The sequence below is a fragment of the Chelonia mydas genome, chromosome 3, assembly GCF_015237465.2.
Source record: "Chelonia mydas isolate rCheMyd1 chromosome 3, rCheMyd1.pri.v2, whole genome shotgun sequence".
Lineage (NCBI taxonomy): Eukaryota > Metazoa > Chordata > Testudines > Cheloniidae > Chelonia > Chelonia mydas.
In genome coordinates, this window is record NC_057851.1 from 194,507,170 (window position 1) to 194,527,572 (window position 20,403).

Genomic DNA, 20,403 nt, shown 5'->3' on the forward strand with positions numbered 1-20,403 from the left:
ACAACAATGATCTTCACAAATCAAACTTTTCAACTACATGAAATATACTCTGGACCATATGCTGCTCTCCGTCTCGCCAGTGCATTCAAGAATGAGTCAGCTGAAATAAGAAGAGCTGCTCCTGATTTACACTGGTGAAAAATGAAAACAAAGCTTGGCCTTTCAGTCCTCTCAATCTCAATTCCTTACAGCTCTCAAAAAAGTAGATTTCCTCTGGCACCTCCTACAAGGAACACCAATGAACACTAAATACATGTCTGGAAAAATGTCCTCTGCTGAAAAAAAAAACAGTTTTCTAAACAATTCCCTCCTCTGGTTTTCATTAAAATAATTACTTATATTTTCTTTCTACCAGCGGTCTATGACACCCTTATTCAAAATAAATGAAGTTGCAAGTCATTAAAATAAAAGTAGAAGCATTTCGCAAATTTCCATTGAAAATTTGATGTAGGCATTTGGGCTATTTGATTTGAAAGCTAGAATTCCCAAGTGACACTTGTGTGTACAGTATCATCACGAAAAGAGATTTAATTAACATACTGAATATCGCTTCAGATTGTTACATGTATCGTTTGTGACCTGTTATCCATCTTTAGAACTGTAATGGATATTGTGCTGGAAAAATAAAGTTATTAAAAGAGGGGATCTATATGAATAAAAAGCATATGAGAAAGCTCCAGTTTTCACTCTTTTCACTTGTGAAGGCCTCTCTGCTTTTTGTGATTGAGGCTGAAGGTTATGGGCAGGATTCTGATCCCACACTGGTGATGGTTTGAAGTCATTCCACTGAAGTCCGTGGAGTTTTACTTGAGCAAAACCAGTATGAGATCCAGTCCAGCCTATTCAATGACCACAACACATTCTAGGGAAAGCCTAAGAATTTAACCCAAATGTGACACAAAAAAGTACACCCAAACATCAGAGCTGAGATATTCGAAGCTGCCTACAGGATTTAGATGCCCGTCTCTTAGGGCTTGATCCTGTGAGCGGCTGAGAGCAACTAAGCACATGCTTTGCTTTAAACATGTGTGTAATCCCAATGAAATCAATGGGACTATTCATGTGCTTACAGTTTTAGCCTGTGCTGAAGCACATTGCAGGATTGAGACCAAAGTGCTCAGCACCTTGCGGGATCAAGCCCTGAGGTGGCTTTGAAAATCTCAGCCCACAGAAATTACTTTTTATAAAAAATATTCTTTTAAAAGATTTGCAGTTCATTGAGACTGAGTAAATGTCATGCATGTCTCTGTGCTATTGCCTACTTAAGAAGACCCAGAGACAGTTAACTCGTATGACTCTGATGGATTTACAAGCCTAGAAAAAAAGATGAACAATGAAAAAAAAACAGTACATTGTTTTAAACCCTCTGTATTCCTTCTGTGTTTTACTGTTAGGCATTGCTGTAACACATGTAGCTTAAAAGCTGCAGGTTCTTAAAAGCTGTGAAATTTCTTTTTAAAATCTGGAGGGATTAAAACTATCCACTGCACAGAAAAGACTATTTGTCTCTGGGAGTAGGGGACAAAGGGGGATTAGGTTGGGGAACACTTTAAGAAGGCCACTTTCTCCATTCCAATATGAGTCTATAGCATCCAAGGTCTTCGCAAAGCCCTGCAAACTGAAATCATCACTTTGCAAAGCTCTATCCCTAACATTTTTGAGTGATCCCATGCAGTAGAAACTCGAACGGGTCTGACAGGAGTTGGATGGAAGTGCATCTAACCTAGCTTGTCCTGAAAGGAGGTTTGGCTTCTTACCAGGGCACTGAGTGGAGAAAATGGGGTATGGTCTTTTTGTGCTATGTGCAATGACCTGAAAACATATTGGAAGAGCCATAAAACTCCCTGGGAATTACTTTCTTCCCCGGAATTGATTTAAAGTAGCAATTCTGGGCTCTAGGAATTGATAAAGACATATCTAAAGTAATTTCAAAAGTTCTGTGAATCATATGCACTGTACATTGACTATTCTCAAAAATTAGAGAGAGAATCCTGCTGACCTTACTTTTATGAACAGCCCCATTTAATTCACTTACATTATTTGCAGGAGTAAAATGAATGATTTGAAACAAAAACCACAAAACGGGTATTAGACAACCAAGTTGCGGTCTACCAAAAAGATACTTTAAGATTGTCTGTGACTTCAGGATCATTCTCCCTTAATTGTGCTTTCAAACAATTGAATTTAACTACTGCACCTGGCAGGGGGGAAGAAGTCATCTATTGTTTTTGCAAGGCATTGTTTCAACAGGATGAAGACGCTGGAGTTACAGGAGAATTATTATTTCAGAGTTGGAGTGGCTCATTACTTTGCTCCTTGAAAACGTGTCATTTTAAGTCCCCATAAATTTTTCAGGCACGGCCCTGGTATAAATTATTGATTAGGTATAGCAATGTATACACACAGAGGGTGCAATTAATAATGCATAACAAACTGTGAGATAATAAGCTTGTGTTTTTCAATTATTTAGCATACATCAGATTCTTAACTAGCCTCTATTTATACACCATTTTAAATTAAAAGTACCTTTGCTTTTATGATGTTTTTTGAGGAAAAAATTATAAATGTCAGAGGTGAAAGCCACGCAAAGCAATTTAGCAAGACACACTCGGCCATCTCTCTCTCCTCTGATTCGTGCAAACTGAGCATAAGCTGTGGGAGCATGAACACAGATGATTATATCTTCCTTGCTGTGCTGAGTCTTCCTTCCTCCAGGCACTGAGGTTACCACTGAAGTCAATGGAAAGATTCCAGTCAACTTCAGCAGGAGCTGGATCAGGCTTTAACAGCGCTGTGCTGCCATTGGATTTCCTCTGGCACGGCAGCATGGCATATGTGACTCCTACAACGGTGGTGAGAGTGGCAGCTGGTCATGGAGCTTATCGGCCATCTTAAAGTGCTTTGGGGCAGCTTTATCTTGCATAGAAAATGTCCGGCTCTTACAGAGGGGATCATGCCATGCAGAGTGGCTGCTCTCAGACTCCGCCCCTGCATTCATGTATGAACTAAGGCATGTCATGAGAAAATACTGCTTACCGGCATTTCTCTGCTCTATGGCTTCCCCAGGCCTTTTCTGCATAATCTATGGCTATCCACACAGCTCCTAATTAAAAGGATCTAGAACCCACTGTTTGCATTGTTCAATTAGCTTTTCGGGTAAGTGCTATGAATTAAAAAGAAAAAGCAATAGGCAGAAAGGATGCTCCAGTCTGAGACTGGGAGTCTGGAGACTGGGGTTCTATCTACAGTAAGTGACTTGCCCAAGGTCATACAGAAGGTCTGTGGCAAGGACTTGTCTTCCGTAGGACCTTGGGCAAGTCACCTACTGACACTGTGCTTCAGGTTTTTCCATTTGTAAATAACAACACTTACCTATGTACGTGGGGCTGAATGAGTTAATGTTTGTCAAGTGCTTTAAGGTCTTTGAATGGAAGGCACTATAGAAGTGTAAAATATTAATAATAATGTGCTCTAATGGATTGAGCTAAAAGTTGCAAACTGTAATGGGCCTGATTCTGGCCCTTTCAACATCCATGACAAACCCTCATTGACTCCAGTGACAGGAAGTGCAGGGTCCATTTACTGTAACAATCAATTTTCATGCAAAAGAATGAATTCCTTGCCATATCTCATGCGGATGGAGTTTTGTCATTACAATGCAATGGGGGAGGAGGGGATGGAAATGCACTTAACTTAGATTTAAATGGATGAACAGATTATTCAAAGCAAAGACACTGAGATAAAATGACCATGCCATCCTCAAGTCCCTCAGTTGTACTTCGATATCACAGCGCCACACATGCACGGCAGTAAGCATCCCAGATCACTCTTTGCCCTGAATGTACTGAATTCCATACTGAGGTGTAATGAACTGTGTTCCTACAGTAGCCCTCAGGAATTTACAAGAGAGGCAGCTGAAGGGGAAGAAGAGAGGGGCAGACGAAGGCTTAATGTAAATGAATGAAATAAAGAGAGAAGACAAGGAATGGGAACGGGGAGAAAAGAAAAGGGGTGTATGAATAGGAAGTGAACAATAGAAAGCAAAAAGGAGAGCAGGTGGAGGAGAAAGGGAAAAAAAGGAGCTCAAAGAAATAATTGGACTGATGGGAAATGGGGCTGTCAGGGAGAAGACAGTGGAGGCAACTATCACATAGGACAAAGATGAACCACCCTGAATCGTTATAACTAATCCACCTGGTTAAGTTATCTACCTGCTTTCAGTGGTCAATATCTGATGCTCAAGAGGAAGGCATCAATTAGAAATCCTAATGGATTCCAATTGCTACCTGGCTTTCAATGTATGCATTTGTAGGAGTAACTTTTGAACAAGCTCTCTCTGATGTGCATTCTGTAACATAACACTCAAGATAGAGGACAATCAAGTGAGGATAAGGCCAGGGTATTTACTGTTCCACACATGAGCACATAGTCTTTGAATTAACAAGGCGACATTTTCCTTTGCCTGGAAGCTCTCCCACATTAGCTTGTTGGAAGTGTTTGGTATGTCCTCACACACACATATATTAGAAAAACATCCATGAGATTATTAAATTTCTAGTCTCTGCTAGACCAAAGATGAATTTGTGATCAGAGGGAGTATCGTATTATACAAATACAATGTGAAATTCTGGTTCCATTTGAAGCAGAACTCCACTGACTTCAAGGGGAATATAGTATTCAGAGGGACTGCTCCCATCCCTTTCTGCTGACAGCATCAGTTCAGGAATCAAACAAGAGTAGATGGGAAGTTCAAGTTATTTTCAACTATAAGCCAAGCAGTTGAAAAAGTACAAAGTAGCCCTGTGTCTAAGACGTGTTTAGGGGAAAAAAATCTGTCCTGACTTATTATTCTACTGACTTCAGTGGGGTATTTAAAGGTGTAAATCAGTTGTGAATGTGGTTCCTTAGTCTAGAAAAAATATTTTTTAAAACCCAAAGGCCTTTATCTGTGGCATACCTTTCTACAGGATTTCTGCATTTTTAAAAAAGATTTAAAACCTCAGCTATTTAGCACAAAATTCTCTCTAGTTTCCTAGAGAATTTACAATACAGGAAATTACAAACTTACACTTATCAAACTACCAAGCCCTGCTGCAAACATAATGGCTAAGACTGCAATAATCTTTTTGTCTATGACTGGGCTCTGCATGTAAAGTCATAATACAAGAAGTTTTGTGAGTCACTGCTAAGAAACGAAGTAAAATGATGAATGGATGGAAGAGTGTCCCCAGTGACATTATTGGCAGGAGCACACAAAGCTAATGCTATCCCTAAACATATTAGGCTATTTAGGGACTGATCCTGCATTGCTTATGTACCCATAAACTCCCATTGACTTACATTAGCATTAATTTTGATGGGAGCTTTGGATACACAAATAATGCATCTGGGTACTTAGAGAAATACCTCTGGAAAGGGTACAGAGTACATATTTGTGTCTGCACCTTTCAAACACCTACAACTGGGGAAACTTTTGATCTACTGCATATTAATGCCCTGCTAATAAGGGAGCTTGACTTTGAATACGAAGCAAAAAATAAACTATTTATACAATGAATTGTTGTTTTGCACTAAATCTTTTGGCCCAAGTAAAAGCTATGCACAGTCCTGAAATCATTTCCATTATGCGGTAAAGGGTAGGATGCAGATCCCGTGGTGCACTACAGAGCACAACACTATGCAGGCTCTCAAGGCAGGACCTTGAAAGTGGAGGTTAAATGCATTGTCAATGGGTCACTGACTACAGAGAGGATCTAGCCAAAGCCCATATAAAGGCAGAGTTGCCTCATGCCCTGTCCTGAGGTTGTGGATGTGAATGTGCGTGGGAGGATTCTAATCCTGCCAAGCCTGCACATGATCCTTCTCTCTGCATGCAAGTCATACACTTGTGGTAGGAGTGAGTCCAGAGTTCAGATCTGCTATTACTTTACTCAGAAATACAGTAGCAGCCTTGAGATTAAAAAAAAAAGGAAAGAAGTTAATTAAGAGTTTGTATAAACAAGATTATCAAACCATAGCCTTAGAATGACTGACAATGAGTTATTTTTGCATTATATTTGTGAACTTAAATTCTATTAATGTAAAAACAATAAGTTAGCTATATTCCTCAAGGGAAGCTGGTGATCAAACACAAAAAGGAAGCATTTTAAAAGTTCAAGGAAGGTATATATTCTGATCCCAGATACCACGGCATTTACACTATCTGTTATTAATTATTATTGTTGTTTTTTATAAAGTTTATTTTTAAAATCAAAGTAGAAAATTACATGAACAAAAATATGTAATTTTTAGAAACGTACTAAGTTTATCATTTATCACCCATTAGCTGTTAAAATAGTTACTTGATTCATTCTTTTGATATTTCACACAAATGGGAGGCCAACACTGATTAACTACTGTCAAAATTAAAATTCCTTATTACTGCCAAATTAACTGTAATACAAGCATTGGAATATTAGTCTGTAGACAGACAAGAAATTAAAATTGAAGTCTGTAACATACTGGCTCTAATATAGGAAACACGAAAGCAGAGATGACCAAAATGGTCCATGAAGAATTAGACCAGCAGGAGCACTCTGTTGAATGACACCATATTCATGTACAATAGCCTGTTGATATAATTATGACTTCCTGAAACAAATTTTACAACATTTTGGGGGCCTGAATATGCTCCACTGGAGTCAATGGATTCCCATTGGCTTCAGCAGGAACAGGATCCAGCCCACAATCTCTAAAATAAAGTGAGAGAGAGACAGAGACAGAGAGAGATTTCAGAATACTACATGATCTTAGCTGACATGAAGGAGAATATAAAAAATTCAGTGCACAAAATCCAGTGTAGAAAATTCAGCATATATGCCATGTTCAGCAACAGCATTTTGACATCTCATTGTTTTTCCACAAATGGAAAAACATTTATTATCATCATCTATTTTTACCGGCTTTCATTACTATCAAGAACACTTTGAGCTAAGCATGCTAAAAAGATATCTCCTTTTTTTATGCAAACTGTGTTTTGTTTTTGTACTGCTAAAGAACATTACAGCAAAGGGCACACTCTGCTGGTCAGAAGCACCCTTTACACCAGGTGCCTTTCAGAGATACTCTACAATGACTAAAAGAACGATTTAATTATAGGGGGTCAGGGTCTGAAGTGGTTACTCACTAGCAGGTTGCTATCTGACTTTTTTTCATAATCTCAAATATCGGGGAACTTGTCTATGACACTCTCACTATGCGCGGACTCTATCACACTTCTCGAGTATCAAATTAATCGATGCATACAGTAGGTGCATTTGCTGAAAAAAAGTTTTTAAAAGCACTATGTCACTGTACAAAACTCTTTACCTTGGGCTTTTCATCCAGTATTTGCTGACGAATCTCCTTGTGTTTTTCTACGAGTTTCTCCTGTCTTTTACTCTGAGCATCTTCTAGCTATAAGAAAACAGCAAAAAGTTCTGTTTCACCCAATACACAAACCTGCTTTTTTCCAATTAAAAATATTACAATTCTCTAATGACAACTGTAAACCTTTTTAATACAGCTGTGTAATCCCCTTTTTGACATGCACCAATGACTTATGTTGTTGGCAATAGTTCTTCTATGGGTGCATATACCACACATGCACACTTCACAGGAGAGACAAGATGGGGGAGATAATTGGACCAACTTCTGTTGGTGAGAAAGACAAGCTTGTCTCTCTAATATCCTGGGCCTGACACGGCTACAACACTGCATATAAACTTCACAGGAGGCAGTGCTCCTAAAAATAATATTTGGTCCCCATCCTGCAAGGAGCCTTGTATGGCTAATTTCTGCACCCAGAAAGAACTCTTTGCAGGGCTTGAAGAAGGAAACATCCACATATTTTTGTACAGAACTTGGGCCTGATTCACCAAAGCACTTAAACATGCACTTGACTTCCATGGAAATGGAACACATGCTTAAAGTTAAGCATATTCTTAAGTGGTTTCCTGTATTGGGGCCTTTGTGAGCAAAAATGACCCAGCTGTTGAATTAAAATAGTTCTGCACTGAAGACCTAAAGAAATTCCTGGGAGTTTATTTTGCATATTTTTGATTTGAAAACATTTTGATCCACATTTCACAAAGCAAAATTTGGGGCTCAGTACAACATTAAGACAGTTAAAACCACAAAATAGCTAACATTTTCTCATGAATTTCCATGAAAAAATAATATTTTATTTTGCAGAGCTCTGCTTAGAATGCTTATGCATTTCAGCAGTTCTACAAACCTAATAAAGAATAAAGCATATGCTGTAATTAAATGTTCTTTGGTTCTCAGAGTTCTTTAAGCCATCATTGCATTCTTGAGACAGCAAACCAATTTACAAAAATGTTTCTCCAATACCTGAAGGCAAGAGGCCATACACAGTTTCCATGAATAAAAACTGCACAAAGATCAAAATAAATCTAGATTCAGATAAGAAAAATAATTTAATTCCCCCAGTCACGGATTGTTCAAAAAAGACATAAAATTCTAATTTCATATACAGTAATATACAAATAATCCGTATGGCAGTTGCACAGAAAGTTGAAATTTTAGAAGCTTCATTTAAAACTTCAGAAAAAATGGTTACTCACCTGTACAATAACAATTGTTCTTCAGGATGTTTTATGTACTTATGCATTTCATTGTAGAGTATCTACACCCAATGCACTCAAGTCAGAGGCTTTTGCCAGCAGTACCACTAGGCAGTACATGCCTAGTAGTACCTCTATTGGAATCAGGATATAGTGGGAATAAAAGCCTTTCCTACTGTGCTGATAAAGAGCTTCCTCTATTGAGCCCAGATCCAAGAGACTGTACATCTTGCATAGATACAGCCTCATGATATGGGTCCCCGAAAAGGGATGGGGAAGGTAGGGTGGGGAAGGAAGTGAATTGGCCGAGAAGAAATTTCTATCCATTCACTGTAAAAGAAAGGTAGGCAGTTTCCAAATGGGCAGCCGAAACTTTGGAGATGATTTACAGTCAGTATGCTGTCTTCGACTCTGATGCCAAAATGACTGTTTTGAAGGAGAGGTCTGGTGAGAAAGGCCTGCTGTGGACAAAGCTGATGGACAACCTCTAGAAGGCTTAGATCTCTGGCTAGAATGATCTTGAAGTTCATATTGTCCCTGTGGTCTGAAATATTTCCTCTTCGTCACTGGGGTACAGATACTGAGAGAGCAAAGAGTCGCACAGGAATCTTCACATGCACACCACGAACATCAGTCTTTCGAGAAAAGAGCTTAGTGCCCTCAAGTGGCAAGTTTTCTATTGCATTTTGAAGTTCCCTTGGCATGCAGGAGGCCTGTAACTAAGGAGAATACCTCATTGAGATGGCTGTCACCTTTGAAAATGAAGCCATATCCGCTGTGTTGATAGCCATTTAGAGATGCCTGGGCAGTGAGGTGACCTTTAGAGGCTATGGCCAAGAACTGCTCTTTATATTCCTCAGGCAACTTATCCATGAATTTAGAAATTGCCCACCAATTAATAAAGGAATACTTGGCCAATAAAGCCTGACAGTCCGACACTCTAATTTGAAAGTTTATGAAGGTATAGGCCTCTCTCCGGTATAAATCCAATCTCTTAAATTCCTTGTCTTTCGGGGTAGCCTTGGGGAGCAACTGCCTCAACTGTTCATTCACTGCTGTGACAACTAAAGAAACTGGGGTAGGGTGAGTGAAAAAAAATCATGTTCTTGCTGGGAAACCTGATGTCGCCTATCCACATATTTGGCAGAGAAACAGGTGTCTGCCAAATGGTCTTAGCAAGTTCCAGCAGGATTTCGTTAATGGGAAGGCTGATAATAGCTTGTGCAGATCATCTTGCTAAAGTTCCACCTGTGCTCCTAGGGAAGCCGCCACCCTCCTTCTAAAGTCTTGAAAGACCTTAAAGTGCTCAGGCAGAGGTGAAGTTGACTCAAGTGCGATGGACTCATCTGCAGAAGAGGAGGAATATCTTGGAGTTCTTCTATTGGGTCCTCTTGGTCTGGGTACTCCAAAGCAGGGTAACAGGATCTCATGGTTCCACAGGAGCTTCACTAGTGGCTACAGGAGTTGGAAGAGGTGACTTCCTCCTGGATTGTGTAGCTGATAGAGTCCAGAGGGCCTGAGAGCAGTCCCAGAGGCCCAGTATGGCCAAAGGGGCTATAGCAGTGTTTGCAGTGTCTGTGGTGAAGGGCACCATACCAGGGCATCTGTATGAATAACTTGCTCCATGGGTCATGCATGCTAAGAGTGAGATCCGTATGGAGATCCAAAAGACCTCAGAGACAAAGGTCTATCATTGTCTGAGTCTGACGAGGAGGAAAGATAACTCTCTCTCTTCATTGAATGGACAGGCAAGTCCAGTGGTTCCTGGTGGAGTCCTGGGCACAGGAGATACATGGTGCTGCACCAAAGGTAGGATGAAGTATCCGACGGTGCTGGTGGAAGCAGACAAGCACCAACAATGAAGGTAAATTTTCTGTTGCTGGAGCTGGTATTGGATCCACCAGTGCCGGGGTTAAAGATCTCTCCAGTAAGGGAGAAAGCACTGGTCTTGTTAGCCCCACTGGGGCTGGCGGCAGCGGTGCAGCCTCAGACATTGTGCAGGGAGTGTTGAGTTGGCACCGGAGGACTTTTAGCACCATTTTTTGAGATCAGGAGTGCAGCCTATCTGCCCCAAAGTTCTGAACCGGCTGGGGGGGCCGCAGAAAGGAAGGAGATCTATGATTCTCCCCCGAAATTGGCTTTGGAGCCATGGCAGCTGGAGGGGCCCTCCTTGTGGGGTAAATCTTGCTCTCTCGTCGTAGGGATCAGGCTCTGAAGAGGGATGCATTGCCTTTCCAAGAAAATAAACCTTATATCACAAATCCCGCTGTTTCTTTGCCCTCATGGGGAATGAGATGCAGATAGAGCATTTGTCCCTCACATGTCCCTCGCCTAAACAAACGAGACAACTTTTGTGCCTGTCAGTGATGGGATAAGGGTCCTGCACATGGCACATTTTTGCCTGGCAAAACCCTCTCCACAAAGCCGAAGTAACTAAACTATAACTATACTAAGTGACCTATGACTATGTACAAAGTGAGAAAATCCCTAAGTTGGCGAACCAAGGCTCTCGAGTGCTGGGGAGCTCTAAATATCGCCATGGGTGGTGAGAGGGAACTGAGAGGAAGGTGGTGGCTATGCCCCTTTTAGCCCTTGGCTCTGTGCATGGGGCGAATGCGCCCCCTAGTGGTCTCTGGCTTGAGCGCGTTGGGTGCACATAAACCTACAGTGAAATGTATATGCTCATAATCACGCCATGGATAACTTCCAGTCAAACTGTAATCTGTAAAAGCTGAAGTTTTACAAAGAATGTAAATACAACAGACTGACGTACCCTCTTTATGTACTGCACCACTTCCTGGATATACGATCGAATCATTTCTGTCTTCTCTCTGGGGACAAGGGATTAACAAGTTATTGCAGTAGACAAAATTACATCAATATGTTTGTCAATTCAGATACATCAAATACCCAATGTGATAGACTCTGCCTTGAAGAGACAGTTCTGTCTGTCCGTCCATCTGCATTTCTAAAGTGTCTAATATGTTAGAATTAGGGTGTTGGAGTTGTATCTTCAGAAACGTCCCAAAATGTCCAGATCTGTGACTTACTGCAACGAAATTATTTTCCCTCGCTTGCCTTTAAGTCCTGATAATGTCAGGCAAGTCCTGCTCTCAGTTAGTCCTTCTGCTGTAGAGTATCGTTCCTGTTGCAGCTTCTATGTGGCAGCACTGTTCTTTTAAGTGTGGAAAATGGAATACCAAAGAGAACACACAGGGCATCACCTGGTACGTTACCCAACATGTTATGTTACGCAGTATTCCATGTCAGTGAGAAGATACTGCGGATGAAATCCAGCCTCACTGAAGTCAATGACAAAACTCTCAGCGACTCCAGTAGGGTCAGGATTTCACCCCATAACTTTACTATGTGAGCCACGGAGCTCTGGATTCAGTTGAAACATTTGAATTTTAAAGGTGCCTATTAATGACATTGGATAGGGGCTAACTCTACCGTGGCAGACAGCGTGGCAGGCCAAATGACTTAACAGAGCTTCTGTGCTAATGTGGTAGTTTAGCTGGTGATGTGCTGCAATATTTTGGGGGGTAGGGCACGGCTGCTTGTCTTCTGCTTTTGAACTGCGTTGTCTTATTCTTCTCCACAGCAATGCTGCTGTGCCATGTTGGTTCACCTCTCAGCTGCCACACTGACTGGACACAACAAAAAGAGGTTTCTACTGACCTATGTCACTGGTTTTCTTTACAACCATTTTAAGTGGAGGCAGGAGAACTTGGGCGGGAATATCTCAGCAGCTTCATCAGCAGTGACCTTTTAGACAGATTTTTTTCAGGATGGCCTGGCCAGAGTTAGCACACACTGCCATAGACATGTGCACTATAGCAGGGGCAGTGCAGATACCTTAGAAGTCAGTGGGACTTAAGCTCCAAAGCCACTTATGGGCCTTTGAAAATTTTACTTGTGGCAATATAGGCCCTGATTCCTCACCATTAAAGGGAATGGGAACTTTGCCATTGACTTCAATGAGCACAGTATCAAGCCCACAGTGAACATGCAGTTCATTAGAGATGATGGCATGTAATAATTTGAGTATACAGTGTAAAAGGTTTCTTTACTGTTTATGAAGTTCGCAGAGGGGAAGATAACCGTTCCCAAATGATGGACTAGTTGCAAAATTTCAATAAAATCAAGGAGCACTTAAGAGGTTAAACAGAATTTTGAATTGCTTGGTAAATCTATCTATACATAAGGGACTAAAATATGTTGCTTCCAGGCAGCTATGCAAACCCTAGAGACAGGGAAAAATTAAGAACGATAGAAAAACGAAAGCCTGCAAAGTTTGGCACGATATATTAATCTGGGAGTATTTTGATTTCCCACATTTGCAAGAGAGCATCCTCATATCCCTACTTGGCACAGGAGGTCTTCATGGAAACCACTGAGTTTGCACACAGGTCCTGCTACCTCTTTCAGTGGGGAGGGGCAAACTGTGTCCACTTGTTGGAACAGCTGGGGAGAAACATAATGAGTTTCCTGCTCCTTTTGCTGCCTCCACTGGATTTTCCTGTGCAAGGAGTTTGAGGGAGCCTCCTTAGGGACTTTTACCTGTCTACTTTTGAACACCTAAATTGATATTTCAATAATCTCACTACAGGCAAATCATTTCATGTTGCAATTGATTTTACCATTAGGACATTTTTCATAATGTCTAACTGATTTTTCCCAATTTTATTTCCGTGCCATTATGCCAACTTTAACCACTTAAATAATTCTTCCCCTTTTACACTATCACTTTTTATTCCTGTTTTGTCATCTTCTCCTTAGGCTGCTTATTAAATTCCTCTAATGTCTGTTCTCAGGTCATGCACTGTAGTCCCTTTATCTCTGTAGCCCATCTTTCATTTCTATCAATAAAAAGATGTATTTCTTTTTCCTACAACAAGAAGCTCCAAACCATACACAGTGGTAATACTATATTAAACACTGTATAATAGTGGCTTTGTGGAAAAGCCTGGGTTTTTTTTTGTTTGCTTGGGTTTTTAAAATTCTTTTGCAGTTTTTTTTTTAAATTTGGTTTTAAATATTACAAAGCATCAGGATCCTGGGCAGAGGTAGGCAGGACTAGTGGCAGGAGCTCAGTAGGCAGAACAACCACCGGAGTTCAGAGTCAGTATCAGAGTCAACAGTCAGGCCGAGGGTCCAGCTGAGAGGCAGAGCCGGGGACAGGTCGGAGATCAGGCTGAGGGTCAATACTGGGTAGCAGGGTAGCAGGAATCAAGGTTCAAATCAGAGCAGAAGCCAATACCAAGGCTCAGGAACAGGGAGGTCATAGTAGCTAGCTAATAACCCACACTGTTACCTGGACACTTCCTGAAACACCCCTTGGGTTTATGTAGAGCAGTGAGCCAATCAAGTGCCATAAAGGTGCCACTTCACAAGTCCCTTGAGGTGGGATTTCCTGTGGTTGGTGTCTGCAGCGGGTCATGGGTGGGGATACGCAAGCTACTTACAGCTGTTACTGGGTAGCAGTGCGAAGTTGTTTGCTATCTAGAAACTCTGCAGGCCTGGGTTTAAGACCCACTAGGCCTTACACAAAGATTGATAGCTAATAATAAATACAGTAGTGCAACCTAAAATGTTCTATTCTCTCTTTGAATTATTTGCCAAAAAGGAATTGAGGAAAACAAACAAATCCTATTTACTGCATACTAGAGGAGGATATAGCCCACTTACCCAGATATATTCTGTGCTTATTTGTGAACCATAAATCAAATAAATATTTTTGCACCTTTTTAGAGATACTGCACCCACAGAACCCAATTCTTCTCACTTCCACTGTTGAAAAATCAGGAGTAACTCCACATTGGCTAAAGCTAGCATGAAAGAAGGATCTGAGGTGACATTACAAAACTACCACAAACCCTCCATTATAATGATGCTGTTTGTTTCATTCAGAAACGAGTTTATAATAGGTAAAGTTAAAAAGAAAGGAAATTCCTACCCAACAAACTCTGTTAAGGTGAAATGAAAGCCTCAGGAACTGTCAGTAGTTTGAGTTCATGCTATCATTCAATAACATTATAATTTTTTAAACATAGGAAAAAGGTAATATGCCAGTAAGGTTGCATTTCTCAAACAAGGCACCTGAACCCTGCACCCATAGAGGGGCCAGCCTGCCACATTCCTTTCCTGGTATGCTCCATATCAAAAATGGCCCACAGAACATTAGTTTTATAGTGTGTTTTAAGGGTGTCTCTCAAATCCAGGCCTAATCCCACGAACACTCCCGCACATGAGTAACTTTACAACGTTGATTTGAAGCCAATGGGCCTTTTCACGCACATGTAGAAGTGTTTGTGGGATCAGTGCCTAAGTGTGCCATTCTGTCACCGCACTGTCCTTGGCTCTTTTCATGAGGATTCTCTCATTTGACATGGACTGCAGTGCAAAAGCACACCCGTTCAGCTGGCAAAGCGCTTACATGTGGAGGAGGGATTTGGATTCATTCAACAGGAGGTGGCACGATTCCTTTGGTGACCCCTTACTGCCTGCATACTGATCATTTAGTTGAGGCTTTTCTTTTGATGTCACGTGGACCAAATGTCCTTGAACCTCTTCATAAAATCTAACACAGTTTTAGAATACACTTACTCGTCCACTTGATTTTTATCCCTGGACTTAGCTTCTGTGATCTTCTCCTGCCTCTTCTTGTCCATTTTCTTCTTTAACTCTTTCTTTTCTCTACAGGAAATAGAAATAAAGATAAGTCTACACACACATACATATTTCAACCAGAAGTTAGATGCTGAAGAAGATTTAGTTAGTTATATGAGAATAGCACCTTACTTTTCACAAGTCTCTTTCAGTTTCTTTAACTGGCTGCTCTGACATTCCTCTGCCACGTCTGTCAGCTTCTGAATGAGCTGAAAAAAGTAAAACAATGAGTATTTTACATTTTGTCATCATAAATAATCCCAGATTTCTTCAAAAATGTAGCATAGTGAACACGTGCAAATGTTATTTCATCACCAATATGTATACGTGATTAAAAGCTAGCAGCAGTTCTATCAATGAAGCGTGGACTGTCATCTTGAGAACTGTGGACTTATACATAAAAATCTCATTCGCTTCCAAGTGTTTTCCTACTTATGAACAAGAATAATTGTGGTCATTGATAAATTACAATTGAATCTCCGTGCCTTTGTCTAGTTCAGTTTCACACATGCAAGTGTGGTATACAGTTTCCATGAACAGAACACTGTTATTTGCAACAGTTCTGATTTTGGTGTAGCCAGGTAGAAGTAATAGTTTCATGCATTTTGGGTTAGAAGTGACTCTTTGCTCATATCTAGGAAGTATGGACTAGAGGTTAAAGCACAGGATTGGGAGTCAGAAGATCTGAGTTCTGGCTTTGCCAGAGACTTGGTCTATGACTGTTGGCAGATTTAAGGCCAAATTCTGTTCCCACTGAAGTCAGAAACAAAATCTCTATTGACTTCAGTGGGAACAAGAGTGGTCCCTATTGGCGAAAAAAACAACCCCTCTATGCCTCAGTTTTCCCATCTGTAAAAGGGGGAATAATACTTCCCTACATCATATGAGACTAACTTCATAATATTATGAGTCATAAAAGGGTCACTGATATATTTCACTTGAAGATCACTACAGTTTAGGCATAATTCAGTAAAAGTAATCAGATAGACATTTAGAACCATGAAACAGAGAACGTATAGTAAAGGGTAGTTAGTAAAATCCAATTTTTATTTCCTATTTGCAGAGAACAAAAGGAGGGTATCGAGTATGAACTCTCTTCTAGAACTACAGAATAACAAAGTATACAACTAAGAAAGAATTCTCTTTTGTTTGTGAAGCAAATTTTCATCAGAGCAAATAAAGCTCAGAGGAAACTGTCAGAATGTTTCTTATTGAAAAAGTAATTATCATGACACTTCATAACTGAACAATTCAGAAAATGTAACCAAGTTGGGGAACAGTCATTATGTGTTTTGAAATGTAAATGTAAGCAGGGAAATGAGTTCACAGACAATAAGAAGCCCCACAAAATAATTATATACTAGTCCAAAATGGTTGTTTGCATGAAAGTAATATAAATGTTACATTCCAAATAAAAAGATAAGACACAGCCCATTTTAGACATAGCTCATTACCAAAACCGAGGGTGGGTTCCTGAGGACATTGGACTAATCATGTAACTGCTCATCAGTGTGAGTAAGGGGTTTACCTTCATATCCTCCAACTGCAAACAAAGGGGCTTTGCATATTACTCTGCTATAGGTAACCTGCAGTATGTTGTGTAGAAAGGATTAATTGTGTATTTTTCAGATACATATTTTTTTTGGACTATTTGTATGGCAGGGACACAATACTTCAAAATGATATGGATATGCAACTAATGCTACAGGAAAAATGGTATGATACTACTTGGTGTTATCTGAGAAATAGCTTGTGATCACATGAACACAGACCAGCCTATAAAGCCCAAGGGGGCAGTGATAAGGATTTGAACGCCTCCTTAACTTTGGCTTTTCCTCACTTTGAGTGCATAACTGTTCAATGTCCTTCTCACATCTTCTTGTGAGTGGAATGCATCAGACAACATTGGGAATTCCAAGTTCTTACCACATCCTCATGTCGTTCAATGATGATTTATCTCTTAAGAGTGTGGGTGTGAGGAAGAAAGAAAGGCGAAGGCAAATGAGATAGAGAAATCTTGAGAGAGAAAGCGAGAGCCAGTCTTGTGTCTGGCTTGGAAAGGAATTAGAGTGCTGACTCAGCTTCCGGACCTATTCAAACCTGCCTTTAGCAAAAGTGCCAGTGAGAGATAAAGAAGTATTTCTTGGGCAGAGGTGAATCCAACTTTTAAGATGACCTCAAATCATCCAGGAGGAAAATCAAGTGGAGAGCATTTCACAAAGAGTGAATACCCACAATGTCTAATAATCGTCACCAGAAGCAGTTAAATTGCTCTTGACCTAGGGGGAATGACTATTCTCAATAGTTTTTCCTGTGTGGTATATGTAACATGACAAAATCAAGGGATAAGAGCAAATTAATGACGACAAGAGAGAAAAAATCAGTGGGCCAAATTCGGGTCTTGCTCACACCCAGTCCAGCCCACTGTTAAACAACAGAATACCAATTGAAATGTATTAAATATTTCTGGATGTTTTCCTACATTTTCAATATTGCTTTCAATTACAACACAGAATACAAAGTGCACAGTGCTCACTTTATATTATTATTTTTATTATAAATATTTGCACTGTAAAAATGATAAAACAAATAGTATTTTTCAATTCACCTCATACAAGTACTGTAGTGCAATCTCTATCATGAAAGTCCAACTTACAAACGTAGTTTTTTTGTTACATAACTGCACTCAAAAACAAAACAATGTAAAACTTTAGAGTCTACAAGTCCACTCAGTCCTACTTCTTGTTCAGCCCGTCTCTAAGAGAAACAAGTTTGTGTACATTTACGGGTGATAATGCTGCCCACTTCTTAATTACAATGTCACCTGAAATGAGACCAGGTGTTCACATGGCACTGTTGTAGCTGGCGTCGCAAGATATTTACGTGCCAGATGAGTTAAAGATTCATATGCCTCTTCATGCTTCGCCATTGTTCCAGAGGACATGCTCCCATGCTGATGACACTCGTTAAAAAAATAAGGTGTGAATTAAATTTGTGACTGAACAGCAGAATTATGTCTCCTGCTGCTTTACCTGCATTCTGCCACATATTTCATGTTATGGCAGTCTCGGATGATGACCTAGCACATGTTTATTTTAAGAACACTTTCACTGCAAATTTGACAAAATTCAAAGAAGATACCAATGTGAAATTTCTAAAGATAGCTACAGCACTCGACCCAAGATTTAAGAAACCGAAGAGCCTTCCAAAATCTGAGAGGGCTGAGGTGTGGCACATGTGTTCAGAAGTCTTAAAAGAGCAACACTCTGATGCGGAAACTACAGAACCCGAACCACCAAAAAAGAAAATCAACCTTCTGCTGATGGCATCTGACTCAGATGATGAAAATGAACATGCTTTGGAACATGCGTCGGGTTGCTTTGAATCATTATCAAGCAGAACTCATCATCAACATGGACGAATGTCTTCTAGAATGGTGGTTGAAGCATGAAGGGACGTATGAATCTTTAGCGCATCTGACATGTAAATATCTTGTGATGCTGGCTACAAATGTGCCTTGCGAACCCCTGTTCTCATTTTCAGGTGACATTCTAAACAAGAAGCCTAAAATATATAAGTATAAAATAAATATAAGGTGAGAACTGTACACATTGTATTCTGTGTTGTAATTGAAATCAATATATTTGAAAATATGGAAAACATCCAAAATATTTAAATAAATGGCATTGTACTATTGTTTATCAGCACGATTAATAGTGCAATTAATCATGATTAATCTTTTTAATCAAGCAATTAATTGCAATTAATTTTTTTAATCGCTTGAGAGCCCCACTTGTAAATGCTCAGAAAATCCACTCTATACTTAAAATAAGCACTGAAAGTTTGTTGAGGATATACTGCATTTTTCATACAAAACAAAAAGGCTTCTTTAAGTGCAAAATCAAACTCCAACCTTAACTATGGAGTCCTGAACAGCACCTCCGTAATGTGAAATGAACAAGAGCTGTCCATGAATGCAGCAAAAACACTTTCCTTGTGTAATCACACATCTCCCATTCATCAAGACGAGTTACGAACAATCAGATATGTGAGAGCATTCCATATGTATTTCACACAATGAAGAGACAACACATTTAAACTCGGTAATTTTAGAAAATGGCCGTGTCCCTGAGAGCCTTTAGGCATTGATCCTGCAATGAGTTTTGCGGGCGGATCCCAGCACTCACACAGAGCTCCTAATAGGGAGGGGGCCTTAATTTGCACAGTGTGACCCGATCAAGATCCCTTGTACTGCAGTATGCACGGAGTTAGCTTCAGACTTAAACCTCACACAGCTGTAAGGGGCAGAGGGCAGGTCAACACCACAAATGTTGCATCAGTGCAGCTGCACTGATCCAAATGCAGAGGGGAGAAGAGCTGAAGCAATGGGGGATGGGGTGGGAGAAGTAGATTAAGCCAAGGAGATGCGGCAAGGAGACTGGGACTGAAACCCATGAAGGTAAATGGAGGGGGGACTAGGAGACAACAGGTGGAGGGGAGACTGAGACCAGATGAGGAGCTGCAGGGAGACTGGGACTGGCTGAGCAAGGAGACTGGAACTGAAAATTAGTGGGGTGGGGAGTGTGACAGATACGACAATTTCCTGCAATATCTTTGAAAAATAAGTTTAAGGCCTTGTCCACACTACAGGGGAAAGTCGAGCTAAACCATGCAATTTGAGCTACGTTAATAGTGTAACTCAAGTCAGTGTGGCTTAGATTTATTTACCATGGGGTCCACACTATGCTATGTTGACGGGAGAGCAATCTGCAGTCGATTTAGTGGGTCTTCACTAGACCCGCTAAATCGACCGCCGATGCATCGATCCCCTGGTAAGTGTAGACAAGCCCTAAGTATCTTTGGGTTCCATTGTATTACATGCAAAGTTTATGTATTATTGTGGGCCAGGATTGTATGTTAGCTCTGTAGGGGGGAGATGTGATGTGAAGTGTGGGAGTTCAAAGGACTATACTAAAAATGTGCCAGACAAGAATGGACAATAAGTGTCAAGTGGATTTCCTGGGAAATGCCAAGGGGGAAATAAATGAAAATTTCCCACCTCTGGTTATGCAAAACTCCTGCCTTTTGAAGCTATATCCTGAGGCTAAGTCTTTGTCCGATGATTACC

The 20,403-nt window shown here is 40.4% G+C and overlaps 1 protein-coding gene across 5 annotated transcripts in view; it reads right to left on the reverse strand.

Annotated features, from left to right (window-relative positions):
- Positions 1 to 20,403, reverse strand: part of PLCB1 (phospholipase C beta 1) — a 650,190-nt gene that overhangs the window by 81,873 nt on the left and 547,914 nt on the right. For all 5 annotated transcript variants that reach the window (XM_037896161.2, XM_043544063.1, XM_043544064.1 and 2 more), the window contains 4 exons: positions 15,408 to 15,484; positions 15,213 to 15,302; positions 11,377 to 11,434; positions 7,348 to 7,434 (listed from right to left, as the gene is read on the reverse strand). In XM_037896161.2, coding sequence (XP_037752089.1) covers positions 7,348 to 7,434; positions 11,377 to 11,434; positions 15,213 to 15,302; positions 15,408 to 15,484 — 312 coding nt within the window. The remainder of the gene's footprint in view (positions 1 to 7,347; positions 7,435 to 11,376; positions 11,435 to 15,212; positions 15,303 to 15,407; positions 15,485 to 20,403) is intronic.